Here is a 21,474-nt window from a genome sequence, read left to right as displayed (position 1 = left end):
TGTACAGGGATGGAGAAACTGTGATCCTCCAGATATTGTTGGAGAGCCAACTCCCATCAGCCCAAGCCAACATGGCCAGTGGTCATGATAGGAGCTGGAATCTAACAGCATCAGAAAGGCCACAGACTCCCTACCTGTGACTTAATGTCACCTTCAGGGTCTACAAATGGCAACAGTTGTAACTGAGCACAGAGTACACTTGAGATTCTCAGGAATCTGAATTATCTGCCAGATACCCAGTTCTGCTCGAAATTCTATAAAGATGCGCAGGAAAATCTCAACATCTCTAGCTGTAATGTGGAGTAAGAATTTGCTGCAGCCTCATATTGGCTAAGGATGAATACAGATGTAACATCTGGATAGCAGTGGGCTTGTTTGTTAAGCTAGCAGTGCAAGCATACCTTTCCCCTGTTGAGGGTTGAGCTCTGAATAAACAGATTCTGCATGCTTGTAATCAAATCTGATAAGCTAGTGTGTGCAATGTCACCAAAGAGCCTCTCCCAAACCCAGAACAGTTTGCAACTGTTTATTTTAGTTTTTTCATTTTTTTAAAAGGTGGATGAATGTATAAACAAATAAATGTACAATTGGTTCTTTAACTGAGAAGAGATGTAGCTTCCTTGAAGCTTTCGGTGGTGGCCCCAGGATTCAGTTTGATGGAATTTCTATCTATTGGGCAAATCGTACGCCCAGCCAGGCAGCCAGGCCCATCAGTGAGCATCTCTTTAAATACCACATCTGTCTTCACCCTGAGAGCTGTGGATTGTGCTATTGACTGGAAATATTGAATATGTATCCCCCTTTATTTCATTGCATGGGATAACACACACCCGTCCTCTTGACTAACAGGGGAAATATCTTTCCTCCTTCTATAAATACATTCACACACTCGTTAGCCCATCTGCTCTGGAAACATTGCTTATTCTATCCCCCACAGGACTGAACATGCGCAGCTAGCAAGATCTAAGCATATAAGGTAGGTGGGAGGTAAGGGAGAAGATGCACCCTGGTTTTGATTGATTGTTTCTAACAGTTCATCAATTGGGAGTGTCTCCATTGAAGATGAATGGCATCACACAGGTGTAAGCCTGTTGATGAGCAGAGGATGAGAGTCTCTGTCCTGGATGCTGGACTTGCAGCTGCAAGCCCAAATAAGTTATACTGCGCAAAGAAAGGCATTGCTTGAAAGCTGATTTGCTAGAGGATCTAGTTAGGTGAACTAACTAGATTTAGCATTCACTAGATAGCTAGTTGGCTCTGGCTTAAACTGTTAAGAGTTCCAACCCAATGGCCTTTCTCCTCCCCCACCCCCACTCTCTTTTTGCCCTGTGATTGACAGGAACGTGTTTCGTAAGCTGCTTGCTCAGCCGGAGAAGGAGAAGAGTGATATCCTGTCCCTGGAGGAGATACTGGCTGAGGGAACTGACTTGGCAGACAGTGCTCCAGCTCCTTTGTGCGCCAGCCGCAACAGCAAAGCCAGACTTAAAGCTCTGAAAGAGGCTATGTATCACAGTGCTGAGCACGGATATGTGGATGTAACCATTGACATCAGGAGCATAGGTCAGTTTTGGTTTCCTCCATGCTTTTCTCTCCCATGAGCAATGACTGTCAGAAATCTGGTTTGATGGCCTCTGTCAGCTGAGCTGACCATTTTTTATTTGTCAAGGCAGAAATTGGGTAACTTTCAGATGTGCCTGGGAATTCAGGAGAGAATTTTAATATTAAAAAGGGTTTGAATACATGGCTAGAGGTTTTTATTCTTCCTATCTTTGGCATTTTTGTGGATTAGATAGTAAATTGGGATTGTCTCTATCCGGACTAGATTACCTTTGAAATATGCTAAATGATATAGGTCTGACCATATTAAAGCACTTGTTTAAGTCATGACATCAGAAGCATCTCTTTGGATGTGCCCCACCTGTTCCCCTACCCCCACCTCCTGCCATCTCTCTTACTAAGGAGCTGCAGTTTCTGTGAATTTTCCTATTTCTGTGATCATGTCCCAGTAGACTTTTGTGCTGTACTTTGGGTATTTGTAGTCCGTACACACACAAAGCAGCACAGGCATTACTTTTAAGCAGGGCAGTCACTCTGTTGAAGGAATCATATCCACTTAATTGCTTGAAAGCTAATTGATTAAATCTGGATACACTTGCATGTGAATAAACCATCATTAGCAAGGGAAAAAATGCCTTCTTTGATTTTACACCTAGGCACCTTTTTAATTGATTAAATGATGATTGATTTGATTATGATGACATGCAACCCTCCTCTTAAGTGAGCACGCTTTCATAACAAGAGACTGGTTGGGGGGTACTTACTCATGAATAGATCCTTGGGTGAGAAGGGCTCTGTTTGACATTGCAGGCCAGAATCCTTTGCATGCCAGAAACTCAAAAGCAACTATCTTCTGGTCCTAGTCAATTTTTCACTTTAAAGACTAGGAAGGTCTTTTCTACTTTTGGATTGAAATTGACTAGATTAAGGACTACTTGTTCTGGCATTGAAAAGGGAAGCTGAAGGCCTGTGCCAAAAAAGGAAGAGAGTTAAAAGCAGCAGTATCAAAGGCCCAAGCAAAACAAAAACATGTGTAAATAAGGAAGGCTACTTTATTCCCATTTCAAGAGCAACGCTTTTTCAAGAGAGGAGTTAACACATCTGCAATTAATAAACACATAAATAAAAAATATGTGAAAATGGTATGTTATTCTACAACATCAATAGCTGCTTATTTATCAAAAATAATAATTATGTTGTGGATTTGAGGCATGAAAATATTTAAAAGAGAGGCCAGTGTGAAACCTCTAATACTAATATCAAATAAATCTTTAATTCCTTTAATTTAAGTATGTTAGTTGACTTAAATATTTAATTTAGGTATGTTAGCTTATAAGGCAGAGGTACAGAACCTGTGGCCCTCCAGATGTTGGACAGCAACCCTCTATGCAACAACATCTGGAGGACCACAGCATTCCCATCCCTGTTATAAAGTAAATAGCAAAACCATGCAGGGGAGAGGACAGGTTCAAGGCAACCTCTATGTAAGGGAAGAAACACTTAGTAGGTTCCTTTCTATGCTAAATGCATAGAATAAGGACAGGGATAAATTCAGTTCAGTTCAAATGTTAAGGCGAACCTACTGAATTCCCCCTTTCCAAAACAATATTCAAACCAAAGCACAGTCATCCATCAAAACTTGCCCTTCTCCAAATGTTGTGATGCAGTTCTCCAATCCAATAATGTGTACCAAAAAAATCACCCATCCCTACTAGACTGCTATGGCAGCATATCTGTCATGCTGTTATTTCTTGGTTAAAACTAAAAACACTTTTCCAGCTATATTTTTAAAGTAAAATATTAGCAAAATTCTACTAAAATGAAAGTGTCATAATGCTATGCTGCTAATTTTTAACAAATAAAGTGGGCAGGGGAATCCACTCGATCACTTCCACTTTAGCAATGTGTTCCTCCCCCCAATGATACCTTCAAATGTATACATCAGATCTAAAACAAACATGAAATACCATGGGGTTGTTGGTTTCTTTGGGCATTTCATGGGTTGTAAAGGGCAACCCCATTTAAACGAATAAGTACTTACCGCCAAAAAACCTAATTGATTTATTGTGTTTAATGTTCACTTGTAATTGTTTTCCAAGTGGCTACCAAAGGAAATTGGATTTTGCATACCCATGGGCGTCTATGCCATACCCATTGATGTAGCTGATGCTTAGCAAGATGAAATTATAGGGGGTGGGGAGTGCTGTATAGCAAGCCAGGTGCAGTTCTGCTTGCAGCTTACTTACAGCAGAAAAGCAATGATTTATTAGTACTAGGAGTCACCAATCTGAAAGCAGCTGAGACATAAAAGATATACAGGGATTTATAGCTCATTGGGGGATGTTGACGAGTGTCAGTTCCGGGTGGGGTTTTTTTGTATGTGCGTGCAAGATGCTGTCAGTGTGCCCACCTCCCGCTGAGTTTGTACACTTCCTCCTCACCATCACTGTTGTCGCTGCCTGTTCACTTGCCTCTTCCACTCAACATCTTCTCCCCAAGGGAGAGGTGGGTCTTTCTGCATGTTCTTTTTTCTCATTTTTCTGCCTGCCTGCTTGCTTGAAAGGCCAACTGAAAACAGTAGCAACAGTAAAAAAGAGGAGCAACAGGCCCAGGAGGTTCTAAGGCGTGACAGTGGGCCCCAAATGAGGTGTGGGCTTTGTCAGGTGCCCATTGAGGCCAACTGCTAATGGTGATCCCAGCAGAGGAAACAGAATAGGTGGAATGGAATTCAAAATGTGGTCCAGCATAAGATCTCCATGTCGTTAATCTAAACCTGGGTATTTAAGATATGTGCACATCTTTAAGATAATTTTAAATTTTTATACAGGTGTCCCATGGACTCTGCATACATGGTTAGAGTCCTTGCGAACTGCCTTTCAGCAACACAGAAGACCACTCATCCAGTGCTTGCTGAAAGAATTTAAATCTATTCAAGAGGAAGAATACACTGAAGAACTTGTCACGCAAGGGTTGCCTTTGATGTTTGAGATCTTGAAGGCAAGCAAGGTGGGTGAAACTGGCATTATTACACCACAATTGGGATATATTACTGTTATTGTTTATTACTGCACTGCTCTTCTGTTCGTAAAACACTCAAAAGTGGCTTAGAAAACAAAATGCCCAGATAAAAATAGTAAACTATAATAAGAACATTGCATCACTAAAACCATCACAATTTGAGTGCAGAACAGTCTTTACATTAGCAAATGATCAAATGTTAAAAGCTTGTTGAAATAAAAAAAGTTTTCAGCTGAAGTCACCCTGCTAAGATAGTATGCAGATCCATGTAGGACTGGGAGCAACTGTTAGCCAGTGTCAGCCATACTGGGCTAGATGAACCCATATTCTGGCTCAATGGAAGACAGCTTTCTGTGTCCCTAATTCAGTGAAGGGCACAGGAGTAGGAGTAGGAAGGAGTAGGGAGGGAAGAACATGCAGACACAGCTGTCTTTCTCATAATGCTAAGCCATAGATTCGGGTCTGAGCCACTAAGATCTACACCATACATTTCAAGCACATGCAATTCACATCTAAAGCTCATGACTTCCCCTAAAGGATACTGGGAACCATAGTGTTTTAAGGGGGTTAATGATAGCTCTGCGAGAGGGAACTTTCAGTTCCCAGTATTCTTTGGGGGGACTCATGTGCTTTAAATGTGTGTTGTGTATGCTTTAACTGTATGGTGTGGAACTGCCCTTAGACATTTAGTCAATTTTGCAAATGCATAAAAGCAACTGTGTCGCTTTAAAAAGAGAGAGCCAATGCTCTCCATCCACTGCAAGAATAGCTTAATATTCACACTCACAGTGAGCTCAAGAGCCGACAGAAGCCAAGTCCTTGCGGTAAAAGTGAGAGGCATGCAGATCAGGCAATAAAATACAGGCAAGGGAGGCTGATATCCAAAGGAGCTGAGATGTTAGTTTAATCTAGCTGACTACTTAGAATGGTCCAAGAAGGGAATTGTGTGTGTGTGTCAGTTTTCAGATCAAATGAATTACTTTTCCCATATTTGTTTTCCTCCCTTTAAGATTTTTGAGATGAGTTGATATGACCTATTTGGCTTTTAAAAAACACTCCTTACATGTTTACTAGGAATTTTTTTCCAGGCCCATTTTGAATTTCATGCCAAAGAGTTTGATACAGGCGTATGTTCACACATTTTGAATATTTCCTTTAAACAAATACTAAACAGGTTTTGTTTTTTTTGAAATGCAGTAATTTGACAAGGGTATGTATTAGTATTGTCAGAGATGTGAAACACACACACATACACACACGTAGGGAAATTGGAGATAAACTTTGTTTCACTATATATAAACTATAAAAAAAAGGTAAAGGACCCCTGACAGTTAAGGCCTGTCACAGATGACTCTGGGGTTGCAGCGCTCATCTTGCTCTGTAGGCTGAGGGAGCCGGTGTTTGTCCGCAGACAGTTTTTCTGGGTCATGTGGCCAGCATGACTAAGCCGTTTCTTGCGCAACAGAACATCGAAACCAGAGCTGCGCATAGAAACGCCAATTACCCTCCCGCTAGAGCGGTACCCATTTATCTACTTGCACTTTTTGGCATGCTTTCGAACTGCTAGGTTGGCAGGAGCTGGGAATGAGCAACGGGAGCTCACCCCATCACGGGGATTCAAACCACCGACCTTCTGATCGGCAAGCCCAAGAGGCTCAGTGGTTTAGACCACAGCGCCACCCGTGTTCCTTATATATATAAACTAGGTAACACAATACAGTGGAACCTTGGCTTTCAAGCATCTTGGAAGCTGAACAATTCGGAACCTGAATGCCTAAAACCCAGAAGTGAATGTTTCTGTTTTCGAACGTGCCTCAGAAGTCGAATAGCTTCTGAGGTGCATTTCTTCAATCTCTCGATGGAATTTTCCGACTGCCCATTGTGCCTCGGTTGTCAAACGTTTTGGAAGTCGAACAGTCTTCCAGAATGGATTACATTTGACAGCAGAGGCACTGCTGTAGAATAGAAGATAAGGAAAGGCTTCATTAAGTTCTGTGCATGTGGAAGGAAATAAATTGTGCCAGGAGGAGGGGGAAGAGTAGCATTTTTTCTGAGCTTTTGCATCTCTAGTTACCAAATCAAATAAAAAAGACAAGTTTATAAAATTTCAGTGAACAGGGAAGAATGGAATGAATCCCTTCCCTCTCCTTAAGGTGTGAATTTTCCCCTGAGGTAGATTTATTCTAAATGCTGGTGACTGTTGTGGCATGTAGCATTACCTGTCATCACTTTCAGTACCTCTGTGTTAAAACAGTTCAGAATAACCTGGACCCGAAGTCTCCATAAATGTGCGTCTTGCATTCTCCATATGAGAAGTGAACATCAGGTACACCAATGTGGCATGCTAATATAACATGCAATTAACTACTGTCACAGAAAATATAGTGCAGCAGCATGGATTTATCTGGAAACTAACCTTGGATTACCCTGCACTTAAATCCTTAGTCATAATATCTCCCAAAGGGATATTTCAACAGTGGTTTCACGAAGACCCCTGCTGTTTTTCATAACAAGGAAATGCTTGCTGAGACTTCCTCTAGGACTTGTATGCCCTCTTCTGGTCTGATACTCATAGACCTCAGACTATGTTCTTAAATCTGAGCTTTTGCTACACAGGTTTTAAAAATCCCTTCAAAAGAGAGTCATGTCATTGCTCCCAGCAACAATTTATGCATCACCTCTGATAAATCGTGCTCTGTTGTGAAAGACCCTTAGCTCAACTCTAACATTTTAAAAAATCTATTTTGTCAAGCTATTCACTGTGTCTAGCTGTTACTACCAGCCTCTTGGGGTTCCCTAGCTCACAAATGTTGACTAACAATGATGTATGTGCTTCTTAATAATGTACAAGTAATCTTACAAAGTGACGCTTAATCAGTTTTCATGGAGCTCATACATGATTTGCGTGGCAAGTTACCTCCCCCAGTGAAATGAAGACACGGACACAATGATATAAGGTTAATGGGCGTAAATGACCACAACTTTATTGATTACGAAATTGAAGGTATTGGCCTTAGGCATTGGCTCCTATCGACTACCCGGCATGGTGACCGGGAAGGGTTGAACACAAACCGCGGGAGTCCTGTTGAAGTACGCCAACTAGGATCCCACGGGTGTCACCGCTCGGGGGCGTGCCGGGGGCCCTACCTCGCAAGGCTTCAGACAAGGCCACGCCCCCCGGAGTCCTCTACCGGACTACCCCTTCACATTGGGGGAAGGTGATGGCGCTTCCTTCCCCCCTCCATTTGTCTAACCATTGCCCCATGCCAATGCCTAACCGCCACACGAGCAAAGCTCGCCGCCAATACCTTCAAACCCGCAACCAATCCCTAATCCCTGCACTGATGTCCCCCAACCTCATATCGTTTCCTGCATCTGACAGATGCACGCCATCCCATCTGTAGAGGGCCTCATTGTTGAACTGGATGCCAGGGTGACCTATGACACACCCACCCAGATCTGCCACTCTACGCTCCACAGCCCGCTCCAAGACCTTTCTAGCCTTATTGATTCTCAGCGCAAAGAGAACTAGAGAGAATCAGGGCAGGCTGCCTTTTTAGAACTAAAAAAATGTCCAGGGTAGAGAAGGATGATGTCACGCCATCTGTAGAAACCTAGGATGCTTCCAGACTGCCACTGTTTTCAGGTGGGATTCAATTATATACCAGCAAATTCAGGTTAAACAGTTATAGATGATTGGGAGATCCTGGATAATACACCCTTGTCCCCAAAATATTGGATTTGGGGTGATAAAAAATGTGGCAAGAAAATGCACTGGAAAGTGTGGGGTGCTGCTTGATGCAACATCATATGCAACATCATATAATCTTCCTGCTGCAAGCAAATCGGAATGGATGTTCATTAAATAGCCAGTGGCATCTAATCTCCCTGCAAACAGGTCACAATGAATGCTCAGTAAAGAGGTTATCTGGAAGCACCATCAGCAACAGGATATTGCTCAAGTGTTGAATGAGTTACCACTGGATAAGGAAAAGATGGTCATCTGAAGAGTCTTACACAAGGGCGGGGGAATGACAATAATAATCCCACATTGTTTAATCTTACAGGAATAAGATGGAAAAGCTAAATAGATACTTTGTGTGACAGCTGTTCAAAGATCAAACTATGGAGTGTCTTATGTTTAGGACAATACATTTCCTAGCCTTGTGCCATGTTTGTTAGCATTACCAATTGCTCAACATCTCTTCATTTCAGACTTCAGTCTAGACACTTACTTTACCCATTCATTTTTAAGTAAGCAGTGACCATCAGCCAGTGGTGGACCCTGTGCTTGCGTGCAAATGATCCTAGTTTCAAATGCTCTCAGACAGTAGGGCTGCCAAAGACCTCTGTAGCCGAGAGGAACTTGCCTTGGAGTCCTGCTGCCTGTTGAAGCAGACAGTATGATTTGACTTAAAGCAGGCTGCACAATAAGAATTCATGTGCAGTTCATATATTTTCTCACACTGAACATTGGAGAAACTTGGGGCAGGGTGATGGGAATCTGCCTTAAGCTGAATTATTTGGTCCATATAGTACAGTATAGTTTGCACTGGCTGGCACAGGTCTCTGTGATTTCAGACTGGGGCCCATTGTGGCTGTGAGAAGGCCTGGCGGGGCCCGGCCCCTTGCTTGAAAATTGGGGGAGCCTTGTCCCACCCACCCCTGCCACCCCAGATGGCGTCCCTAATGCACAGTCTCCTTCTTTCCTTTCTGTAATGTATTTAAAACATTTGACTGCCTCTTCCTCTTGGCAGAAAAGAACCAATGTGGGAATGAGAAGGCAACACCTCCAAGGCAGGCACCAATTCTAACTTATCTTCTGTTACAAAGTGTTGAATTTTTATTTTTTTACTGTGCCATTAAAGGATTGCAATTAAAATACATTAGGTGAAATAAATTAGAATTTAATGCTCCTCAGAGACTCTCCCTTCCTCTCCAATTAGAACTTTTTGCTTTGGCTGATGCCCAAGCCTTGGATTACTTATCCTGGAGCAGGTCTACCAACAAGCTCGGCAGAGAGGAGCAAAGTGATCACAAGCTTCCTGACTTACCTTATCTTGTGGCAGTCTGTTTCTTTAAGCCAGGGATAGCCGACATGATGGTGTTGCTGGACTCCAACTCCCATCATGCATCACCATTTGTCATGTTGGCTGGGGCAGATGGGAGTTGGAGTTCAATAACATCTGGAGGACACTCCAGATTTATTTATTTTTTACTACAGCTTCCCTTATCCTCAGCCAGCATGGCCATGTGACTGGGGATTAGGGGAGTTGTTATCCAAAACATTTGGAGGGGACACCAAATTGGGAATGAATGCTTAAAGCAATGGAGTGCAGCAAGTTAAGGTAGGCAAGAAGGTATCATTTTCCATCCTTCTTTAAATATGAATGGGGCAGAGGATGGCGCTGCCCCATCACATATAGTTTGGCTCCTTAAAGGTAAAGGTAAAGGCACTCCTGACCATTAGGTCCAGTTGTGGCCGACTCTGGGGTTGCGGCGCTCATCTCGCTTTATTGGCTGAGGGAGCCGGCGTACAGCTTCTGGGTCATGTGGCCAGCATGACTAAGCCGCTTCTGGCAAACCAGAGCAGCACACGGAAACGCCATTTACCTTCCCGCCAGAGCGGTACCTATTTATCTACTTGCACTTTGACGTGCTTTCGAACTGCTAGGTTGGCAGGAGCAGGGACCGAGCAACGGGAGCTCACCCCGTCACGGGGATTTGAACCGCCGACCTTCTGATCAGCAAGTACTAGGCTCTGTGGTTTAACCCACAGCGCCACCCACGTCCCAGTTTGGCTCCTTAGCTGGACACTAACTTAACTGGGGTAGTGTGTTTTTTAATGCTTCTCACAGTTAAGCATGTGACACTTGACATGCAGAGTACTAGCATGTAAAGTAGAGGGCTGGGTGGGAACCTTTCTCTCTTACAGATTCATTTCCCACAAGTGAGGATATTTTATGTGGGCGAGTATTTCAGCAGCAGAGTCTGTGACCTGGAATCTGAAGCGGAACAATCACTCTACTATGTGATTTTCTGCCCCCTGTCAGAGTCATACATGTTTCTGTTCTTCATGTACACTGTCTCAGCCCCATCACCAAATCTAACTGCATTCACAATGGCATGCACATTTTTGTTTTGTTTTAAATTTGATGGTTTGTACAAATCACCCATTTAATGGTTTGTATATTGCTTAGAGCAATTATTTTATGAGGCAACTAATAAATATACATTTAAAAGCATGCAATTCATCTAGCATTTTTGTGGTTTTCTTCCCTGATTTCCTAATCATACATTATGGTCATTTTACAGTATCCTCTTTCATTACACACTGCCAGGGGACAGAATGCTAACCATTTTCTCATCTTCCCCAGGAGCAGTCAGTTCCTTTGTATTCAATTTTTTCTATCCAGTCTTAGTTCATATCAGTAGATTCCTTTACAGAGTGTTCTCTTAGCTTTTAATTTCAAGATCACCATTTGATTTTAAAATGTTCCTAGCACATGGAGTCTAATTTAGTGTTTGCTCTGTAAGTGAAACTGAATATCTCTCTGCCTATTCCTAACAATCCCTGTGCAGGATTACTGTATGTTAGGTGACCTTTTCTACCTGTAAGTCTTGCTTGCTTCAAGATTCCTCTGAAGGAAAATGTAGAAGATACTGGATTTCTGGTGGCATTATATCAGGAGAAAGTATGACTAAAAGTCTGCCCTTGGCTCTGTGGGATCAGTTCCCATTGATGTCAAGTTACATATACTTCCTCCACAAAAGACTACAATTTGGCCTTTCTTTTTAACACCTGCAGATTTTCTGGGCTTCTCAGGAGCCCATGGCAATACACTTCAGTTTTATTTTATCATTTCTCATAACTAGAAACCATTGTTTTGTTGTTTCTCATAGCTAGAAACCATTGTTTGATTATCAGGCACCAATATGTCTTCAGGTGCTCACCTAGACCATGGGTAGGCAAACTAAGGTCCAGGGGCCGGATCCATCCCAATCACCTTCTAAATCTGGCCTGCAGATGGACTGGGAATCAGCGTGTTTTTACATGAGTAGAATGTGTCCTTTTATTTAAAATTCAACTCTGGGTTATTTGTGGGGCCTGCCTGGTGTTTTTACATGAGTCGAATGTGTGCTTTAATTTAAAATGCATCTCTGGGTTATTTGCAGGGCATAGGAATTCATTCTTTTCCCCCCTTCAAAATATAGTCCAGCCCCCCACAAGGTCTGAGGGACAGTGGACCGGCCCCCTGCTGAAAAAGTTTGCTGACCCCTGCCCTATGCCACTGCAGTAGCACATTTAGAAAACATGGTCATATGCTTTTCTGGACAGGTTGGATTTCTCTTCCCAGAGCAGTGGCATGTCCTTTTTGGCTTATGAACATAGGAAGCTATCCATTTGTCCCAGAATTGCCTATATCAGTGTCTCCCCACCTGTGAGCCATGACTTGCAAGTAGGCCATGTAGCCTGTGCAGATGGGTTGCAAGCTTTATAAGTAAATCCAATATAATTATAGCTTGTAATCCCTAATTGGTATGATAAATACCTCTTAACAGCTTTTTGTTTTGTTGGCATATTATAATGTTGTGTTGACACCTATAACCAAACTTAGGAAATGGTTGAGTCTTTCATTTTAATGCTTGGGGACTGCTCTTTGGTGGCGGAAAAGTCCAAAATCCATGTGACAGTAAATTGATGGGCGAGCATACCAAGTAAATTTGGGCTTGTGGGTTGCCGTACCAAAAAAGTTGGAAGCCTTTGGTCTACACTGACTGGCAATGGCTGCCTAGGGCCTTAGATTCAGACAAAGGTCTTTCACATCACCCTTGAACGGAGACATCAGGAATTAAAGCATAAACCATACCATTAACTTATGATCTTGTCCAGGTAGGTTTTCTCAGTTAAAGCCTTCAGGGATGCAGTCTTGAATACTTAGGTTTCACATGCTGCAGTTTCAGTACACTTGTCTGAGAGTACACAGACCTTTACAGCCTCTGCAGGAAATGTAGGATAATTCAGAAATCCTGCAATTCTCTGCAGCCTTGTCGTGTTTTAACTGAGTGCCACTCTAGATATTCTAGATTCTAGATATAACCACTGTTATATGGATTAGTTGATTTTAGGAGCAGCGGGGGAACCTAATAATGTCCCAGAGCAGTTGTTTGAGATGATGCCAGAGAAAGTTAGAATATCAGCAAAGGTTTGCATGCTCACATTTTCTGGAATCCATGAGCATATGCTAGTCATTCAGCTAACTCCCCAAAGTGAGTCTTCTAATCTTCAAGTTATATTTGCATTTAGTGTTTATTTTGTTGTATTGTTGTTTGTTTTAGAATGAAGTGATTAGTCAACAACTGGCTGTCATATTCACTCATTGCTATGGACCCTATCCTATTCCTAAGCTTGTTGAAATCAAACGCAAGCAGACATCTCGTTTAGGTAAGTGTGCTGTGAGTTGTAGAACATGTGTGGCACTCTCTGTTGATCCGCACTGTTGTGCAACACACATTTGGTTCATTGAGGTTTGTCACTGGGGGAAACCAAGATAAATAACAGAAGTATAGGATCATATAGACATGCTTAATCATGATGGACATCGCATACAGTTAGAAATCAGAAGGGGCCATTAAATCAGAAGGGCTGTCTGCACTCAGCCACATGCATACATAAGGGACTGCATCCATTCATGATCATGCCTTTATACATGAAATACACATGGTTTGGCTAGACAGAAAGGCACACCAGTTGTTCTGCAGCTGTCCTTTCCTTCGGAGGTCACCAAAGCTTGAGGATTGATGTCTTCCAGAAAACTGAAATTTTGTCATCCAGACATTGCCACCCAGGTTTAGAATTTCACACCAAAATCCAAGTTTTGAAATGTGCAATATTTGGAGTGCATATAGCTAGGTTTTCTTCATTGCTATGAATGGTGGAGATGGTAGAAAGAAAATGTCCTTGTCATTATACCCTAGAAGCTGGTGTCCTCTGATACAATTGTTAGGCAGTAAGTTCAGAATTGACAACACGTAACTTGTGGAATTCACTGGCGCATGCTGTGGTCGTAGCTACTAGCTTAAACTGATTTTTAACAAAGTAATCCTGTACTCACAACATGCTGGGATCAGAGCAATGCTACCACTACACTGGAATTCATATTGTAAGAGCGTTGTGCTTTGTGGTGTCACCTTGTTGTGGATCTGAGGGCTTGCCCACACTTCCACTTGTCCCATGCCTAGAAAACACAGATCTGAGCAGTTTTCCACTTGACCCACACTTTCTAGGCATGGGTCTGAGCTGTTTTCCCCTTTCCCCGCTCCTTTCCCAAGGAAAACTCACTCTTTAGTGCTAAATTGGAGCAAATGTCAATCCGGAGAAAACCTGAGTAGCTATTTGCTCCAATTGCACACTAAAGAGCAATTTTCCCCAGGGGAAAGCAGTGGGGCAAGAGGAAGTATGGATAAGCCCTGAGACAGAGCATGGGATATACAGTGGTACCTCGGGTTACAGATGCTTCAGGTTACAGACGCTTCAGGTTACAGACTTCGCTAACCCAGAAATAGTACCTTGGGTTAAGAACTTTGCTTCAGGATGAGAACAGAAATCGTGTGGAGGCAACAGGAGGCCCCATTAGCTAAAGTGGTACCTCAGGTTAAGAACAGTTTCAGGTTAAGAATGGACCTCCGGAACGAATTAAATTCTTAACCCGAGGTACCACTGTATAAGGAAGAAAATCTTTAACTAGCAAGCCTAATACTTTTCATTCAGCACTCTCATTACAATCAGTGAAGGTGATGGTTATGACTGAGGTCCTATTTTGTGTCCATTAGCATGGACAATTGCTTTAATTTGTTGTGTTTGACAACACAGTGGTGTCATTATTGACAAATAATGACACCACTGTGTTGTCAAACACAACAAATTAAAGCAATTGTCCATGCTAATGTGTGCACAGTCTTGTTAATGACGGAAAGGTGCACCAGATTTAAAGATCTGTTTACCTAGCTATGGAAGTTTAAAGAAAATGGTCTAAAAAGGAAACTGAATCTTCCCTAGATTGTCACTATTTTGCCTGAGGGATTGTTGCATACCAGCAAATTTAGGTTTGTACAATTACAGGGGATTAAAGTACTCTGATACAAACCCACTTGTAAATTTTATATATATATATATATATATAAAAATTGATTTTTTTTATTAAAAAGTGACAAGAAAATGGATGAGAAAGTGTGGGATAACAATTGATAGAAAGTTGTCCAAACTCCACACAGACAAATCAGAATGAATCTCAGTAAAAGCACATGCCTGTCTCAGAATGAATCTCAGCTATCGTCTACCATCAGGATCAAGCACACCTGTGTTTTACCTTACTCCCAACTAAAATGTCTTCCCACTCATTTTTGTTTTATGATTCCAGATCCTCATTTTCTTAACAATAAGGAAATGTCAGATGTTACGTTCCTTGTAGAAGGAAGACCCTTTTATGCGCACAGAGTATTATTATTTACTGCATCCCCAAGGTAAATATATATATTTGTAAATAAACCTGATGAAATCTAATTTGAGTATCAGGGAGAATACAAAGCAGGAAGCATTTATAGGTTATACAACAGGAGCTTGCAGTGAAAGTTGTATTTTAGCAATAGAGAACGCATCATAAGCTGCAGAAGTTACCTGTGGATGGTTCCTTGGAAGAACAGACAGAGACAAGCTTTGGGGCTGTAAATGTATAGGCTAGTAGAAAAATCCGTTGGGAGCAAGAATTGGATTTCAAAGTAGGGGAGGAAAGTTTGCATAGAGGAGAGGTGGGTTATACTGTATATGTTATTCAGAGCTGCCAAACTGCTTTCCTGCAGCAGAAAGTACATCTGCTGAAATCCCCTCATTTACACAACTGTTTAAGGTCCAAAAGACCTGTCTTCTATTCTATCTGACTAGCAGTGCAGGAGCCTAGCTTCCAGTGGCTTGTCAAAATAAAAGAGTGCTGGCTGGTCTTTAAAAGGAGATGTAAGCTTGAGCAGAAAGCCTCCAGGGCCATCCCAGAGGAAGCCCTGCTCCTAGGGAATAGCAATCAACCATCCAAGAGAGGTCTTTGGCGGCTGACCTTACATTGTGTAGAGGGAAACGTAAGGGACTCATAGCATAAATATGTAAAATGTCATATTTCCCAGGCAGCCTTTTTGTTCCCCCCTGTATAATCTCCCCCCCCCCCAAAAAAAATGAAATTGGACAGCTTCAGTAAAACATATTAGACCTAGAATGCAAATACTTTTCTTGCTGGATTTGCCAAGTCTCTTGTTTCTGACAGCCTTGTATTTTAATCATGCAGCTGGCAACTTAGGCAGGAAGGAACTGCATGCAAGGGAGTGCGTGGAATGTAGGTGCATCAGCAGGCTGGTGGGTAGGACAGAGTGTTCCACCCCTTCTCTGTGCCCAGCCTAGAAACCCAACAGGATTCCCAGAGAAGGGAAGCCCCCTCTGCCTTGCCCAGACTGGAAATGCAGCAGAGCACTGCTGGAGAGGCTGAGCTCTCTTTTTCTCCTTTGCAAACCTACAGCAAGCCAGTATTTTTTTATTTTTGTTGGCAGGCCAGTAACTTTTATAGGCAATTTTACAAGGCTGTTTTAAAGCTTTCTGCCTGCCAATAAGTTTCATATGGGCAGAGCTCAAAAACATTAACAGTTTGTAGGCAATATAAACAAGTCTAAGCTACTGGGTTTTTTCCAGCCTTGCATATCAGCCTCTTCTGACGTTGCCGCTTTGCTACCGCTGCCAAGTGGCTGTTCCTGTGCCTTTAAGAGACGCTTGATAAAGATATGCAGAAATCAGCAGATGAGACTTTTCATGATTCTTCAATAAACATAACCACTTGCTGGTTGCTATGGATCACACTCTTACTAAAAGGGTAGCTGCAGGATACCTCAGGGACCACCTTACCCCTTAATGTTCCTGTCCCATTGCTGCAATTTTTAGGAGGGACACTATTTCTGGTTCCCCACATGCCTGAGGGCTGCTTCACTTCCACTAGGAAGTAAGGGTTTAAGTCCAGTAGTACCTACCCTATGGTAAGCAGCAGCAACTATGTGCTTTTGACAGTTAATTAAAAACCTTTCCATTTAAGCAGGCTTCCCTTCATATGTGACCCTGCTGTTTATAACTCACTTTGGAATTTTATTTTGAATGTTATATTTTATGTATTTTTAAAAAATTTCTTGCATTAAATACTACTTGATGTGTGCCTCTCTGGTGTTCTTTCGAAGTTTGTCCATATAAATAAATGCAGGGAGCAGCTCAAGAATTGACAACTAATAGCTTGGTACAATTTTTTTGCATTGCATTTAGTATCCCAATCCTAGAATACTGTGACTGTGTAGTTGAGTGACATCTTTGTTATGCTGACATAATATTGTGCTGACGTGCAAGCTGGTAGCCGCCAGCCCATGAATTTTTTCGATGGCACATTATTCTCACAATCTGTCATGAAAAATAACAAAAATCAGTGTGTTTGAATATTTTTGCATAGGTTTAAAGCCCTCTTGTCCAGCAAACCTGCATCTGACAGCACTTGCATTGAAATCAGTTATGTGAAGTATCCCATTTTCCAGGTAAAGTTCAATACACTGCGGTGTCTTTGTATAATAAGCCAATGGTAATTTGCGGGAGAGAGAAAATATAACCAGTTGGAAGCCAGATCACAAGTGAATGGTGGTTAACTGTTTTATGGCCTGTGTATGTAATCTGTGTTGCAGTGTGATATTGTGAAGAGACAATTAAATATGAATTTTATACCAGTGTAACCCAGAGCTAAGGAAATTCTCAAACCTGAAATGATGACGATCAAGCAAACTAGAAGGGCTAGTTGCACAGGACCCTGGAGTACCCCTCCCCTGACCAGTACATCTCCTTCTCAGAGATCCGTGTAGTTCCAGAAATTTCACTAAGTAGGGGATGATTCACACAGATTCAGGCTTATCTTTACAGCTTTCATTATAGTGGTTTCCACCCCCCTTTTCTGATATTCTAGTTCCATTGCGCTTGTTGTCTCATGGCAGGAGAAATCTGCATCTGAGTTTGACATTCCTTTTATCTTTTGCTTGTGCCTGCTCTACATTCACCAGCTTGCTAGATGTTAAGGATGCATCTAGTTCTTTTCTGTATGGAATAGACAAAGGGTGCTTTTCAGACAGGGGCTTAATTTGTAAATAGGTCATTGGTAAAAGTCTGTATTTTTTACGTACCACAAAGGGTAACTCTGGATTAAGGAAAGGAAACGTGGGGTGACATTTTGATGCCAGTGATATCATGTGGACAACAAACATCTGTCTTAGAAGCACCCTTGGTCCTCACTAAGCTACACAATCTCCAGTCTGAGCTTGTCTTAATACCCTGCTTGTATGCAAGGCAGAAGTGGGTCACAAAGATCTCCATTCAGAGACAAAAACCCTCAGGAGCCAAAGTCTGATGTCAATAAAGGACTCCCATGTGATCCATTGCTGGCTGAGATGCTACCTTCCTGGCCATTGTCTTGCCAAAGTAGTACATGCTCTGGTTATCTTCCACCTAGACTACTGCAATGGGATCTATGTGGGGCTACCTTTGAAGGTGACTCGGAAACTACAATTAATCCAGAATGCGGCAGCTAGACTAGTTACTAGGAGTGGCTGCCGGGACCACATAACACTGGTCCTAAAGACCTTACCACTTATTTTATCTTGTGTGCAGTAGCCCATAAATGGGGTGGGAAGAAGAAATACGGAAACTACGCTTGCATTTTTTGTGATCTATCAATCTCTTTGTTATTTCAGCTCATAATGCAGTATCTGTACTATGGAGGTGCAGAGTCACTTCTCATTAAAAACAATGAAATAATGGAGGTAAGAGGCAGCTTGCTCTACTGGTTCATTATAAATATGCAAAGAAACAGTAAAATAAAAAAGTAGACTTCACCAATTGTGAAAGGGCTGTGATTCCACATGAAATAAATTAATGAATCAATCAATTGTCGGAAATATGAAACTGGGAGGGAATAGAAAAAGGAGAAGTTCATTCACCAGATCAAAGTTCAAAGTGTAGTTCAAAGCAGGCACAAAGCCCAGTTAGTCCTCCTGTTACGTTGCCTGAGTATTTAGCCAGCATAAGAACAATAGTTTTCAAAGACTTGAAAACAGTAAGATAACATAGAAAACTGCCTTATACAAATCAGGCCAATAGTTCACATAGCCTAGTAGTTTCCCCTCTGCAGTGGTCGTGGTTTCATACAGGGTTTTAGTTTCCAACCCTTTCTGAAGATTCCTGAAATATGAACCCGGGGCCTTGCGGCCCTTCCCTTCTGCCTCTCATTCTGTCATTGCACACATATGCAGCCATATATTTTTGACCCACGGTGATCAAACAGGTCTTTCAAGCACTATAAAAATCCATGCACTATTTTTAGTAGTGACCACATTTTCATAGGGGGCAGGGGATAAACATGAGATTGCAAAAAGGCAGTAGACTCTGTAATTTTTGGGGTCATCTTATTTTATGCACTTTAGATGCATTTTGAAACCTCCACATTTTCCTCAGTGAAGTCTGACATTTGATCTGACTGGTTTTGTAGCTTGCCATTCACCGGCAATGAGTCCTCTAGGTTTGGTCTCATCACTCTCCTTTCCTCTTTGTGGTGGTCAGAGGTAACATAGCAAGAAGAATTATCTGAATAATATGGTACAAAGATTTGCCTTAATTCAGCTGAGCTTCAGTTTGGGCAGCATAAAACATTTGAAAGAAAAAGAACAGGAAATGAGGTGGGGGATGAAAAAACTTTACTGCTAATGCACACCCCCTCTTGTTCCCCTCCCTCCCTCCCAGGACTCTGGTATATATTGTCACATGGCACCCATATCTCCACAACAGTGTGAGATTTCAGGGTTTCCAGGCACTTACCCAGGGTCTGTGTTTCCTTTGGAAATGAGGCACAGCAGAGACTGTGGTGTCTTTATGATATATGGTTTTATTTACCCACATATACAACCTTAGTCTATATGGAGGGAGTGCAGAGCCTTCACATCCTAAGAGGGTCTTGTCTTCTCCATAAGTACAGCATTAGATTCAAAGAACAGAAAAAAGCCATCCTCTGGGTCTCTTTGTTCCAGTCTGTCATCTCCAGCTCACATGGTGTTCCGCCCCTCCTTCTTCCTCTCACTGCTAACCCAGTGAAACTGTTTCCTCCTACATATGTTATCCAGACTTGAAATCCAGACCCTTCTTGTCCACCAACACATAGCTGGAGCAGGCACCCCATCCCTCCTTTGCCTGGCAGTCTTCACCTTCTGCTGGTTTCCTTGATGGGCCATCACTGGCCTTTGTCCCCTGCTAATGGTCCATTTTAGTGGCTATGCCAAGCTGTCCTGGTTTGTTAGCATAAATTAAATCCAGGGGGTTTCAGCATTGGGCACAGTTTAATCATATATTGTTTAGTTCTAACTTTTACTAAATTCAAGAATTATGGGTGCCCTTGCACCCACAAACTCTGGAACCAAAGCACATAACAATATTTTCTTTTCTCCTGTTTTTCAGCTTCTGTCTGCTGCTAAATTTTTCCAGCTTGAAGCATTGCAACGACACTGTGAGATCATCTGTGCAAAAAGTATCAACACAGAAAACTGTGTGGATATTTATAATCACGCCAAGGTAAAACTGCATTACTCATTTTTTTAAAGCGTTTTTATACCACCATTCATATGGGATCACAGTGTGGTGTACAATCAAATGTGGGACACATATTATTATTATTATTATTATTTTTAAAAGCATGCCCAACCGACAACTGAGCAGAGGATTTCTACCTCAGTGTAAATAGTGACTTTGTAGCTGTCAGGAAACTGACATCAGAGCAACAGGCGAAGGAGAGGCTCTCTGATTCTGCAGGGGAAGGAACAAGCACTAGGGGGAGACGCAGCTTGATGGAGGGGGAAGGAAATCAGCGTAACACCAAGGAGCCAGGAGAGCAAATGGGAGAAGAGGTGGAAGGGCTCTGGGATTCTTCCTTGGAAGTCAGTGAGGAGAGCCCTGGTCCTCCACTACCCACGCCCACCCTGCGCAGGAGACTCCCGCGCAATGAGAGGCGGAGACGGTTGGGAGTCAAACAACTCTTATGCTGGCAACGGTTTAAGAAACGCCCACAGACAGACTCTGCGAGCGACTGAGGCAGCCACGCTGAGATGGGCTGTGCAGTCAGGACGGTTTAACCCAGGTAGCCAAGCTCCCAAAGGGGACAGTTTATGCACGAGTAACTCCAAACCACTACAGGAGCCTAGCCAGGAACATGCTCACAAGACTCCAATGGCACATTCCCTCCTGGCATTCACCATTCTAGGCAGATATACTCAAGAGTCTCTCCAGGTGTCATTGAGCTCCATTGTCCATGGGCTTCTTGTATGTGATATTTTCATGTGTTGCTCTTCGATTGCAGCTCCCACAACTCCTTAAGAGTCTTCACACGACTGCCTAATTTGTCCATGCACGTCCCTTCTTGATTTATCTAGACAGCCATCTTTCAAATTCCTTACTGTGTGTGAGCCTTGAGTGGGAAATCACAGCCATCGCTTTCATCATTCATGGCTTGGAGCAACAAAGCAACTGAACTTAGGCAGGCCCAGTAGAAGTTCTGGTGTTTTTGTCATTGAAGGGCAAACCTCCATGCTAAACTGCACGCTTACATCCAAAGGTCCCTTCCATTTCAGCAGCAGAGTGCCATCTTGCAGCGGAGGTTACTGTTGAAGAAAAACAAGTCCAAATCTCTTGTCTTGTCTGCAGAACTACTTTCACGGAGGGCGGACAAACAGAAGTACACACACACACACACACCACACACACATTGCTAGGCTATGGAACTTGGGACCACACCATATAGT

The 21,474-nt window shown here is 42.5% G+C and overlaps 1 protein-coding gene across 6 annotated transcripts in view; it reads left to right on the top strand.

Annotated features, from left to right (window-relative positions):
• ABTB3 (ankyrin repeat and BTB domain containing 3) overlaps positions 1 to 21,474 on the top strand; it is a 214,551-nt gene that overhangs the window by 187,604 nt on the left and 5,473 nt on the right. For 2 of the 6 annotated variants that reach the window (XM_082241166.1, XM_082241163.1), the window contains 9 exons: positions 938 to 976; positions 1,340 to 1,560; positions 4,385 to 4,563; positions 6,830 to 6,901; positions 12,916 to 13,021; positions 14,997 to 15,099; positions 17,103 to 17,184; positions 18,385 to 18,453; positions 20,138 to 20,251. In XM_082241166.1, the coding sequence (XP_082097292.1) occupies positions 938 to 976; positions 1,340 to 1,560; positions 4,385 to 4,563; positions 6,830 to 6,901; positions 12,916 to 13,021; positions 14,997 to 15,099; positions 17,103 to 17,184; positions 18,385 to 18,453; positions 20,138 to 20,251 (985 nt within the window). Of the gene's footprint in view, positions 1 to 937; positions 977 to 1,339; positions 1,561 to 4,384; positions 4,564 to 6,829; positions 6,902 to 8,473; positions 8,510 to 12,915; positions 13,022 to 14,996; positions 15,100 to 17,102; positions 17,185 to 18,384; positions 18,454 to 20,137; positions 20,252 to 21,474 lie in introns of those variants that run through there. The other 4 variants (XM_082241164.1, XM_082241165.1, XM_082241167.1 and 1 more) reach the window with 4 other exon arrangements.

The sequence above is a fragment of the Podarcis vaucheri genome, assembly GCF_965113315.1.
Source record: "Podarcis vaucheri genome assembly, chromosome: 10".
In the NCBI taxonomy this organism is placed as follows: Eukaryota; Metazoa; Chordata; class Lepidosauria; order Squamata; family Lacertidae; genus Podarcis; species Podarcis vaucheri.
This window is presented reverse-complemented; position numbering and strand designations above follow the sequence as displayed.